The 12,910-nt window shown below is 49.6% G+C and overlaps 1 protein-coding gene across 1 annotated transcript in view; it reads left to right on the top strand.

Moving 5' to 3' along the window:
* The first annotated feature begins 421 nt into the window (after positions 1–421).
* RXRG (retinoid X receptor gamma) overlaps positions 422–12,910 on the top strand; it is a 39,326-nt gene continuing 26,837 nt past the window's right edge. The window contains exon 1 of the mRNA XM_039730357.1: positions 422–518. Coding sequence (XP_039586291.1) covers positions 422–518 — 97 coding nt within the window. The remainder of the gene's footprint in view (positions 519–12,910) is intronic.

Here is a 12,910-nt window from a genome sequence, read left to right as displayed (position 1 = left end):
TGCAGATGAGGAAAAAGAGTCAACTGGCAGAGAGAAGGAGGAAGGCAGAAGGGAGGCAGATGCTCAGAGCGTATGGATGGCGGTTGTTGGCTCAGTTTCGTTCCTTTAGGAGCTGGGATTAGAAGAGAAGTGGCTTCCAGGAGACACTTTGTCAGCAGAGCTGCTCTGGACCGACTGCTTGGCGTGGCAGGGCCCTTCCCAGGCAGCCCAGCCCTCCCCCTGGCATTGCAACATCTCCTGCTTTCCAAAGAGACAGGAGCCCGAAGAGCAAACACAGGAAACCCCAGCCCCGGTCAAGGTCTGGGAGGTAAATTTGTAACTTAGGACAGATTGGGAAGATGCTGCTCTGTAATATGTAAATACTCCTTTCTTTCTCCAACAGCCCAGAGCTGCTGAGGGAGCTGATCCCAAACCTCCCTTCATGGTTGAGTCTGCTGAAGAGACAGGACACAGGTTGGAAATGCAGCCGGGCATGCAGGCTCCTTATTCCCTGGAGACAGGATCCTTCCCTCACTTCTGTAAGTCCTGCCCTGACCCCGGGCTCAGCTGTGGGCTGGGATGCTGCACGGACACCCCTGGGAGCCTTGCCAAGAGCTGTGGGGTGTGCCCAGCCTCCTGGGCACGCTGCTCCTTTGGCCATCAGTGCCAGCTGAGCAGAGCCTGTACGGGGCTTGAATTGGGGTGCAGGTTTGGAAAGAAACCCTCGAAACACTGTGCTGCACTCTGCACTGCAGGAGAGTCCAGACACTGGGAAAAGCTCTTTAACAGGAATGGTGGAGGTGTGATGGCACAGATGGGCTCGGGAAGGAGGTGGCAGCTCTGTCCTTGAAGGTCTCTGATTTGGGGCAGGGAGATGGGCAAGCTGAGCTTTTGTTCCTCTGTGTTTTTTCCAGACCCGTGTGTGTGTGTTTTCCTTCTGCAGTAGAGGAAAAGGAAAGTTTTCGGGGTGTGGGGGGGGATACTGTGTTTATTGATGGCTCATACTAAAGGAGGTCTGGCTCATAAAGGGTAAAAAAGCTCAGGTGGTAGTTACTCATAGAGCTAGTCAAGAGTTTTCCATGAGAATAACACTTTTAACAAAGTGATGGTTCACTAAAAACTGAACCTCTCCCTAGATAAATATTGATTTTCTCAAATATATTAAATATGTGTGTGTATGTGCAGAGAGAGAGAGAGAGAGAATTGCACTGGAAAACTGTCTTAATGGCCTAATTAATTTCAGATCCCTTTGAACCTGGTTTGGGTTTTGATCTGATTCAATGTGTTTCACCACCTCTGCTGCATATGAGCTTTTTGGAATATGTATGTATCAATATTCTGACCAAAAGGAATGTATTTAATTGCCTTTATATATTTCCAAGTCACATGAAATATAAACCAGCTACCTCTCTTGTTACTTTATTAGTAAATATATCACACATCCATATTAATATCAAGTTTAATTAGCATCAGCAGGCACACTATTTGCCTGATTTCTATACATCAGTGGCACAACACTGGAGCTGATCCAGTCAGATGCAAAGTAACCTTTGCACAAGTTCTGAACTCTGGGAATCAAAACCAACCTGTGTTGGGCAGATGTGTAAGTAAAGGACAGAGAGAAAATTATCTTATTCTCTAAAAAGCTTCCAGCCTCCTTTCACCCCTCAGGATGAAGGAAGGCTGCACAAGAGCCCTGCCTGGTGCTCAGCCCCAGTCTCAGTTTCAGGTTTAGCCCCCAGGCTCTGCTGTCTGGGTGGGATCCACAGAGGATTTGTCACCAGCACCATTTGTCTGGCAGCCAGCAGAGCCCAGAGATGGAGTCCAGTGTGTGCTGCCCAAACCAGCAGCAGGTACTCCCAGGCTGGCCCCTTCCACTCTGCATCTGTCAATTAAGTGAGCATCCTCCCCATCCTGACTTTTCCCAGCTGACCTTTTTAAGCTCAGTTGCAGGTTCTTCCCCCTGACAGCTCTGAAGATTCATTGTGAATGCTGCGGAGGCTGCTGGTTTAGGGGAGAGGTCTGCAACCTTTCCCTTCCTCAGAGAGCAGCTCACGCATACCCCAAGCCACGGGCGGGGAGCTGGGAGATGCTGCCTGGCCCTGGTCCCTGCAGACAGAGAGCTGGGAGCTGGCTTTTTGCAGAAAGAAATGCCTGTGCCAAGCCAGGGAGCTGGGAAATCACAGGTGACTGGAACTGTGGGAAATGGATTTGTAGACAATTCTTAAAGCTTGACAGAAGGCTCGCATAGTGTACATCTGTATGTAAACTTTGAGATAAGAAATGCTGGCTTAGAAATGCCATGGAACAGGACAGACATTGCTGGGAGGGAAATGGAACTAGAAACAAGTTTCAAAGGATGGTTTGTAAATAAGACTAGATACTTTGGAGAAACAGAACTATGAAAGATGCACTGTAGTAGGACTTACAAGGGGTAATTTTAAATTACTGCTTTTAAGGCATCTACAGCAAAAGCTGACAGGCCAAGAAACACTTATAGTATATTGTAGTTAAGAATTAATTGGCTTCGGATTGTGATGGTGTGAATTATAACATCTGTATTGTTTCACCCTTCACATGAGACTTAAGAAGGAATAAAAGTTTTTTAAATGCCTCTCAGTTGGCCCATCTCTGGGTCAGAAAAGGATAAAATCTGACATGGAACCACAGGAACAGCTCCTGCTGCAACTTTCATGTCACTCCAGTCACCTCTGAGGGAGAAGACTTTTCTCACTCGGCTACTCCTTGCAGTGGAGACAGAACATTAAAAGCACTTTAATTAGCTAATGAGCAGGTTACTCCTAGGCCAAACCTAGAATGTTGTAGCAGGCATCACTGCAGTGACAGTGGAAAGGGTGGAATGTGTTTGTTTGCAGATACTTTTTGCTTCAGCTGAACCCCAAGCCACGGGCGGGGAGCTGGGAGATGCTGCCTGGCCCTGGTCCCTGCAGACAGAGAGCTGGGAGCTGGCTTTTTGCAGAAAGAAATGCCTGTGCCAAGCCAGGGAGCTGGGAAATCACAGGTGACTGGAACTGTGGGAAATGGATTTGTAGAGAATTCTTAAAGCTTGACAGAAGGCTCGCATAGTGTACATCTGTATGTAAACTTTGAGATAAGAAATGCTGGCTTAGAAATGCCATGGAACAGGACAGACATTGCTGGGAGGGAAATGGAACTAGAAACAAGTTTCAAAGGATGGTTTGTAAATAAGACTAGATACTTTGGAGAAACAGAACTATGAAAGATGCACTGTAGTAGGACTTACAAGGGGTAATTTTAAATTACTGCTTTTAAGGCATCTACAGCAAAAGCTGACAGGCCAAGAAACACTTATAGTATATTGTAGTTAAGAATTAATTGGCTTCGGATTGTGATGGTGTGAATTATAACATCTGTATTGTTTCACCCTTCACATGAGACTTAAGAAGGAATAAAAGTTTTTTAAATGCCTCTCAGTTGCCCCATCTCTGGGTCAGAAAAGGATAAAATCTGACATGGAACCACAGGAACAACTGCTGCGACTTTCATGTCACTCCAGTCACCTCTGAGGGAGAAGACTTTTCTCACTCGGCTACTCCTTGCAGTGGAGACAGAACATTAAAAGCACTTTAATTAGCTAATGAGCAGGTTACTCCTAGGCCAAACCTAGAATGTTGTAGCAGGCATCACTGCAGTGACAGTGGAAAGGGTGGAATGTGTTTGTTTGCAGATACTTTTTGCTTCAGCTGAAACCCCAAGGACTTTTTTTACCCACAGGATGAGGCTAGAGGGTGGTTTGGAATTAGATTTCTCTCACCTTGCTGTAATCTTGGTTTCTTCCCTTGCTCCTGCTGCTTGCTGGGGTGACTCAGAAGCTGAGATGAAAGCCTTCACCATGTGCCTGGTGTGATGCCTGGCTCTGTAAGTCAGACTTCACCCAGTCTTGCCTGGGCTGAGCAATATCCTGCAGCCTCCTTGGGAGGGACAGGAGCTGTCTGGAGCAGGTTCCTCCGTGCCCTCTCCTGTGTCCAAGGGGCAGTGCAGCAGCTCTGAAGGACCAGGATGCCAATGCCTGCTCTGTCCTTAATGTCAGTGGTTGCTGACTACAGCTCTCTCCTCAGACGAGCCCTTCTGCCCTGTGGGGTTTTTTGGAAGCTCTTAGCTCCTTTCTTGTTATGTTTTTTTAACGGGAGGCCTTTGATACAGTTCTGGCAGAAATTGCTCTCACCTTGGCCTGCCTCCTCTGAGCTTTCTCCAGAAGCATGGCTGCATCCTGAGCAGCACGTTTTAGGGCCAGGTTTTGGATGGTCCACACCTGCCTGTGAGGGGTGGCAGAGGTGACAGTGGCATTGTGGGGAGGCCAGACTGCCTCCACCCCCAACTGGCAGAAGTGCTGTGCTGCCAGGAGTTTTACAAGGGCTTTATCTGTATTTTTTGTTATAGCTCATTTTACTCTGGTTATGTATGCATTTGTTGCTAGAGTAAAGCCTCTGTTTTGAGTGTTTGGAGGAAGAAAAACATTGCACTGCAGATCCTGGAGGAGAAGCTGGGTTCAGAGGCTGAGACAGACTCAGGGGTGGATTCTTCAGTGGTTGGCACCAACCCTGCTGGGCTTGAGGGCACAAAGCCGAAGTGCACAAGGAATCCCAGTCTCCTTCTGAAAACAAACAAAATCCGAGTCTGCCATCCCTCAGCACCCTGGGAACTACATGGTGGGCCTGCTGCAAACCCAGAGCAGCTGGAGCTGCCTGGGGAGCTGGGCTGTTTTGAGGTACAGGCTCACTCCTTTCTCCTTGGGTTCATTTCTTTGGGATCCCCAGTGGAAAGGAGGGCATGGGAGCAAAGATGTCTTGTCTGGGTGCTGAGGGCTGTGCTGGCTGCTCCTTTGCATGGGAGCCAGCAGGGTTACAGGAGAGTACAGCACTGTTTTGGCTGGCCCTGAAGGGGTTAAAACTCAGCCCTTCTGCCCAATCAGCCTGGCTTGCCTGTAATAACCAATTAACGAAGTGTAATTGTGCAAATCCATATGTGGCAGTAATTACCAGAGAGATTAATGGATTCCTTCCTTTCTAAGCGGAGCCCACCGCAGCTTGCCAGCGTCCCCCCGCCGCCCGAAAGGGCTGGCACAGGGGGGACACAGGAGCTGCTCTTCCCTGGACGCTCTGGGATGGGGCCAAGCCGACAGGGAGGCCCTGTGGGGACTGTGCTTGTTTAAATACCCCTTTTCATCTCCCTGCTTCCCTGAGGTACAGCTCGCTGCTCCCTGCCTTGGGGCCGGCCTCCTGAGGACAGTTCGTGCCCAGCCTGCCCAGGCCTGGGCTGCCACATCCCCATTGTCCATTCATTCCCTGCTCCCCTGTTTAGCCCTAATTGCTGCAGAATATCGCCTCTGTTTGCCCTCTTCTTTTGTAGCTTTGTTATTTTAGCTGCAGTGGGTAACCCAGCAAACTGTTAAAGGCATACACCAGGCGAGGAGGGGACGGCTGGGCGATGGGGGCAGGTTTGCAGGCCAGGATGTTCTGGGGTTGTGTTTTGGGGGAATGGCAGCTCACAGGCAGCCTGGGCCTGACACGTGCTCTAGGGTGGCTTTTCTTCAGGATATGTGACCAGAGAAGCCAAGAGTGACCCTGGGGCACGTGAATATTCCCCCCTCCCTCTTGAATGTTATGGTTCTTGGTTCAGGTGTTATGATAAGGGTTTTTTTGAGTTTTGTTTGGTTTTGATGGGGTATTTTGTTTTTAAAGGAAATTTTTTTAAGGTTTACAATGGTTTTTATGGGTCGTAGCATGAAGTAGAGGGTAGGTTTTTAATTCTGTTGTGGTGGCTTTTATTAGTGTGAGTATGTAGTGTTTGTTTCAGTGGGTTTGTGGTAGTGTTCTGTAGTTAATTGGTGGGGTTTAAAAATATTTATAATTGCATTATTGTTTTTTAATGCTCCTAATGCTCAACAGGGCACTGAGCGCTGCTGAGGGAGGAGAGGGAGAATTTGTGGAAAATGCTGTCCCCTGGCAAATCACCACCTGGGCAACACAGACCCCTCCACAGCTGCACCAGCACCCTGAGCACTGCACAGGCAGAGAGCCTTGTGCCACCCTGGTTAGACTGAACCCCACATCACAGTCAGAGGGAGCAGGGCTGGGCCATGCTCCCTGACAGGGATCTCGTGCAGAGCCCAGCCCGTGGGGAGGGCTGCTGTGCTGGCTGGGGAGCCACTGTCACCAGCTGCACGCACAGGGCCACACGTGCCCTGGGGCTGGCTGAGCCTGCTCAGCAGGGGATGGGGCAGGTGGCTTCAGTGGGATGCCAGGGAGTGGTCACATCACATCTCGTGTCAAGCATCCTCCCTGCCTTCCTCTCCAGGCTGAAAAAGGGATGCTGGGGTTTGAACATGGGTCTGTGAGTTTATTTATTTGGTTGTTTGTTGTTTGTTTGTTTGGCCTCTGTGTGTAGGCTGGGATATGGATTTGTGTGGGCCAGGTAAGAGCTTGTCCTGGATGTAAAAAGCTCTCAGACAGAGCCAGGCCAAAGGTCTGTCCATCTTGAAAATGATGGATGCATCCAGGGAAGACAGGAGCAGAGTGATTCCTTCCTCCAGCAGTACCCACCAGCAGCCTGAGCTGCTCAGCATCTCCCATCACTGATAACCTTGTGGGACCAGGACAGGTTGCCCCCAAATCTGTGAGGACATCTGCACAGACATCCTGCAGAGCACACCTGGCTGTTCTCTGGCAGCCCTGGCCCCATCCACTGCCACACAGATGGTGACAAATGTAAATCTCTCTGTAAATCTTTTTTTTTTACTGCTGACTTGCTGCAAAGGCCAGGAATGTGGCTGCTCCGAGGGAGTGGCTGTGCAAGGTGACAATCAGAGACACAAGCAAGTCTCTTCTCCAAGGAGGGTTACCAATGATGGGGGAGGTTCTGGGAGATTCTTCCCTGAAGATGATGGGAAGGCAGTGAAAGGTGCAAATTCCTAGAGGAGTGGGAGAGGTGGAGAACACTGACTGAGATTCTGCTCTTGGATCTCCTTGCTTGGGGTTCTGGGAGCCAGGCCACACAGATTGCTTGGTTTCCACCCAGGAGAAGGCACCAAGGCTCCTCCTGGCCATTCCAAAGGGATTGTTTTGTTTGTCAGAGAGAGCTGTGTCTCCTGGAGTCAGCTGAGACCCTTCTCTCTTTTAGCTCTTCCATTTCACCTGACCATGGGCTCATCAATACTCCTCTTCCCTTGCTGCTTGCTTGTCCTGGGTCAGAGGTTATGTGTGCCAAAGCATGGCAGGTAAATGTGTTTCCTGGGTCTGCTCTGCTTGTGGGATCTTTCCTTTCTGGAAAGCTTCCCACTGGGCACAGATGCCTGGGGGCATTCAGGGAATACTCAGGGGTATATCTTGCACAGTCTGTGGTGGGCTTGAAGTGTTAGGTCCTTGCTGCCCTGGATTTTAGGTACCAGGGCTGCCAGATTTAGTAGATAGGTGTGATTTTAAAGCCTCATTACTTAAATGAGCCAGGGAGACTAACTTGTGTGGATATGGCTTGGCTCTTAAATGCCCAGAGTTCCTGGTGGGAACACCCCTTGGCCTGTGATGATTGCCAAACTCTGCTTGGGAGCTATCTGATGGGAAGTGCCAGTCTTTGAAACCACCAGGACAGACCCTAGGACTGCTGAATTTATCAGCCTTTGAGGGTGTGCTGCTGGTCTGGAAAACTTAGGGCCTGAAAAGAGACCGGGGTCCAGATTTTTCAGCTGGGATATGTCTGGCTGGCAGAGGAGACAGCTCTGGGGGGAAGCTGATCTTCAGGGCTTGCTTTAATAAGCTGACTTAAGTCAGTGCACATCAGTTCAGTGCCAGTACTTGAGTGTGCCCACATCATCCCAGGTCATTTCTCTGCTTCTGCTGTGTAGAGGCTGCTCCCTCTGCTCAGAGGCTCAAAAGGACAGGGCCAAAATGTGTGGCTGCTGCTCTTTTCTCTCCCTCTCTTTTTACTGAGAAGGGGTTGAGGGGCAAAGAGCAGATATTTGACAGCAAATGTCATTCCACATCCCTGCAAACTCCTCCTTGCTGTTGGGCTGTCATGTGTGGTGTGGTCTGTCCCTGCCTTGGTCCTGGGCTGTTCCTTTCTTTGGGGCATGGGGAATTTTGTCATGCTCCCACAGCTGTAAATACCAGTGGGTTTTCCATTTGGTACAGGGGGACTTGTGGCTTTTGAGAAGAGAGGACAAAAGGCAAAGGAGGGCATTGATGAGGAAAGGGATGCTCACTGCAGCTGGTCCCAACCCTGGGCTGCACAGGGCTGTGAAGGGATTTAAATTCCACATCTTCTGCAGGGGAACCTTTCTTGCTGGAGAACATCTTGGCTGAGTTTCACGTGGTGTTTGTCTCCCTTTGGCTGCCACCAGAAGGTGAGTCCTGGGGGAAGGACAGCTGAGGGGCAGATGAGAGCTGTGTCTGTGTGGGCAAGGCAAAGGGGAGGCTTGGTCCTCTGCACCTCCAACAGACTGGGCTGGCAGAGTCTGCTGGAACTGGTTGAACCTATAAAGAGATAACCTCAGAATGAACCTGTTGCTTTTCTGTGAAATGGAAATGTCTGCATGGCTGAGAGGACAGGCACAAACTACCAAGAGTGGAGTGGTTTGGGTCAGTGGAGGCAGAGAGAGTGAGGGCTGAGCTCTTTACATCCCCCTTCTCTTTTTTTTACTGCCAGTTGATGAAGGGATTCTTTGGGTTTGCTCATCTTAAATACATCATTTTATGCCTCATTACTTGGGTTGTGCTTCATTTCTTCCAATTGCCATGCCTGGGCTGTGTCTCCAGGTCTGGTGTTCATGGAGGGCTGTATGGGCACATCTGCCCCAGAGCATGGACATGGCTGCATCTCTGGGCAAAGAGGGCTCTGGTTTACTGGCTAGGGGGGTGTTTTTATTCCCTGATGACTCAGGGGCATCACAGGTGTGAGCTGGGGGCTTGCATGGTCAGGGTTGCTGGATTGGGGTATTTGGAGCAATGGAAACTTGTTCCAAGGCTTGCCTGAAATTCCTGAGTGGAGTTCAGGAGACCCATCCCCAGGAATCCTGTGTCATTACGAAAACAGGAGATCTTTGTGCATGAGAGGAGACAGCAAAGCCTTAAGAAACCTGCCTCTCCCTCCTTGAGGACACACTTGAGTTTTAGTGGTATTTGATTTCCTTCCCTGCTCTCAGAGGATCCAATGGACAGGAAGAAATCTACTGTAAAAGGGGTTAATGTGCCAATGGCACCTGCAGAAGTGAAGTGGAGGTGGATCCAGGTGAGCTGTCTGAGGAGCTCCAGGAATCGTGTGAGAGGGGCAGCTTCCCACTGTGGCTAACAGGAAATGCCTCATTGACTGGAGCAAGGACTAAACTCCAAAAACAGCTGCCTGAGAAGTGCTGACTGCAGCTGTGCCATGGTGATTTGGTGGATGTGACTTTTGGGCCCTTGGTCCACATCTAAAGCTCTGTGGCCATGTGACCCATAGTGCTAATTTTGCATAAACGCCCTCTCCTTCCTCAGATCTTTTCAAGTTATTGTAATGGGGCCAATTTGATAAGGCAGGCTTTATCCTCGACCAGATCTGCTGGCTGCCAGCGAGCAGAGTCTGCTGGAGACATGCAAGGAGAGACAGGAGTGATTCAGAGAAAGCTGGAGCCCTCACTGTGGCATTAATTTGACAGTGTGCAGTCAGAGGCTCACACCTGACCCAGGCAGAGCTCAGTGCAGAAACCCAGTGTGAACAAGCTTGGAGCTGTGGCCTTTCTTGGAGAGAACAGGAATCAGAAATCCAAAAGTACCTCCTCTCTCCCACAGCAGGACCCAGAGGGACCTGGGATTAGTTTCTTATGATAGATATCAACCTTCTGGGATTTTGGGGCCTTGGGGACCCATGGCTGTGCCCTCAGCCATGAAGGCACTGGTGCCAGCCCTTGATGTGAAGCTGTTCCTCTTGGATGCCTCCAGCCTTCCTCCCCTGAGAAAGGAGCCACTCCAAGCAGAAATAACCCCTGTTACCTTGAACTCCAGCACAGCCACGTTTGCCTGTCAGGTATAAATAGACCATTTGAGGCAGCAGGACGTGATGGAGATTGACAGCTTGTCTCGGGAGTTTTGCACTTGCTGAAGGAGGAGGAAATGTAAAAACATCAACGTGGGGATGCACAGCATGAGAGCAGCAAGCAAAGCCCCCCAGGCTGTGCCACCTGCCAGGGAGGATGCAGGTGGGGGCCCTTGGTGGCCCTGAGCAGGGCCCTGCTGTGACAAGACCTTCCCTGAGCCCTGCAAGGTCCAGCAGATGCCTTCTGTGTCACCCAGCTCAGCCTCTGGCCAACAAGTCTGCTCACAGAAATCCAGGTTTCCCAGCAAAAATAGAATAAAGAATGAAGCAGGATCAAGGGGGAAAAAAAAAGGGGTTGGCAGTTTTCCAGAAGTTCTGTAGAGATGGGTAGGGGGACCAAGTTTCACTTAGGTAGTTTGTTTCTAGGTAGGCAGAGAAGCCTCTAAATCAGGATTTATTTGTGACTGAGGGTTGCCTTTTAAATTTTTTAAAGTACTTTTGCCTACAAGCAATAATGGAGGGTAAACCTGGACAAGGAACATCTGTTGAGATGCTTTGTCTGAGAAGTGGTTGTTGTGGGAAAACGGGGAAATTGCATGGTCTGCGTCTTTCAAGATTTCTCTGAGAACCCTGTTTTTTGGGGTGTGTTTCTGTTTTTGTTCTTGGTGGTTTTTGTTTTGGTTTGGGGTTTTTTTGTTTGTTTGTGGTTTTTTTTGTTTTTGTTGTTTTTTGGTTTGGTTTGGTTTTTTGTTTGGTTTTTTTTTTTTTTTTCAGCAGATGAGGAAATCCTGGTCAGGTTGTAGTTTTCTTTGAGAGAAGATGACCTGTTTTCAGGCATTTTGCAGAAATCTCAGCTTCACACCATGTGAACAGCAGGGTTAAAGATGGGCTTGTGCTTAAATGACAACAACCTGTGTGTTCTCAGGTGTTCTGAGTGGAAAGTTTGCTTGTGGGGTGGTATCAAGGAGGTATCAAGTGAACCTTTCTTCACCTGCCCTTTGAATATCCCGTGATATTGGGATATCACTGGGACACTGAACACCAAATGACTCGTCAAGGTGAACTTAAGAGCTGAGTGTTCTTTTCCCAAGAAAATCTCTTCTGGACACAAGGCCCTTTTGTCAGAGATCTGCTTTTGGATCTGAGTGACTTCAGCACTTGCACATAGAAATCCTCACTTCACTCAGTGCTCATCCAGCCTGGAATCCTGTTTTTACAGCACAGGCTGCTGTCCTGTACCATGAACAAGAGAAATAAGGTGTTTCCCTTGAAGTGTGAGGGATGGGGGACTCTCCCAGTTGGAATGCTGTCGTTCCTTTTTGTCTCTCTGATCTTTACTCCAGGAAAGGTAAAAAGTTGGAGTGACCTGTCTGAAAGCAAGGAGGGAGCTGTGAACTCCCAGACTCTGAGCTTCCACTCTCTCAACCCCACAATGCATGCCCAAACCCCTGTGTGCTGCAGCACAAATCCCCTGCATCACAGGCTTGCTCATTCCCCTGCAAGCCCAACCCAAAGCAGCCCAAGTTCCCCTGCAAGCCCAAAGCTTTTGACAAAGTCTTATTTTCCAGAGGATCCAAATGGCCACTTCTTTGGGTGCACCTTCCCAGGAACACTTTGCTGCATGCTTTTCCATGACGCTGCTGACCTTTCTGCTCTGGCAGGGGGGAGTCTCTGGGAAGCACATAGGCAGTGATTCTTCACTGGGACAAAGGCCGGGATTGTTGGCAGCTTGACGCCCCAGAAAGTGTCTAATTGACTCGACTCTCTCTCTAGCTGGGCTCCCAATGGATTTTCTGCCTCAGGATATCTCGGCTTTATAGTGGACCTGTTGTTTTTGCTGCCCTCATGATATTGAAAAGTGCATTGTTGGAGCAGGGAGCGGGAGTCGGAGCGGACGCGCCGAGGGAGCGCCTGCCACCCTGCCAGCCGTGGCCAGCAGTGCCACAGGGCCACCTGCCAGCCTCACTCGGGGCTCCAAACTCTCCTGGAGCATCCCCTTGGCTTGATGGGTACAGCTGACAGGCCTAGATCTGCCCTGTGCTTCTCAGGGAGCGTCAGCATGGAAATATCTCTGCTGGTTTGGTGATGTTTGTTCAGCCTGATGCCTTGGAGTGGCTGCTAGAACAGAGGCTTAAGATTAAGAGAATAAAAATGGGTGTTTATTGAAGGCCTTCAATAGGCACGGCTTGGGCAGCCACAAGCCTCTGGGGGAATACACCCAAGATGGACAATGGTCACGAGTTTTTGATACAGTTATAAGTTTGGTCCATTTACAAATCAGGGGTTAATCCTCCAATTACAGCTTCAGGTAATGAAGTCATTTACCCCCAGTTTGCTCCCCCAGTTCACTGTTGTTTACATCTCTCGGTGCCTGAGACAATAAGGTGTCCTTGAGTTTCAGTACCAGAGAGGAATTGTTTTGTCAGGATAAAATGGGAGAAATGCAGCTGACAGGCTTTGGGGTTTTAGAGTTATACACTAAAGCAGCACAGGATCTGAAAAATATAAAAGCTGAATCCTAAGGCATCAACTGCAGTGTGGGCTTGGCCCGGGTGCCTTTGGGCTGGGCAGAGGCCTTGTCAGGTATCTCTGTCACCTTGCACAAATGCCTGGGAGTGCTTTACCTTCATCTGTGTCAAAAGACCTAAGTGCCACCAGTGGTGCCTGTCTGAGGAGGTAATTCCCTGCAGGATTGGGCAGCTGGGCTCCGCAACCAGCAAAGCTGCTGGAGGTGCTTAGGCAGGCGTAAGAGGATTCGGTGACACCGCTGATTAGTGTCCAGGGCCTCATTAGGGTGCTGGTAATTGCAGGTCTCCCAAGGTTTAAACAGGCTTCTTTAAATCTGCCCTCGGAGGCTGCGCTTGGCTGCATGGGACGGTGCTTT

Source organism: Passer montanus, unplaced genomic scaffold, assembly GCF_014805655.1.
Source record: "Passer montanus isolate IOZ18808 unplaced genomic scaffold, ASM1480565v1 scaffold71, whole genome shotgun sequence".
NCBI lineage: Eukaryota > Metazoa > Chordata > Aves > Passeriformes > Passeridae > Passer > Passer montanus.
This window is presented reverse-complemented; position numbering and strand designations above follow the sequence as displayed.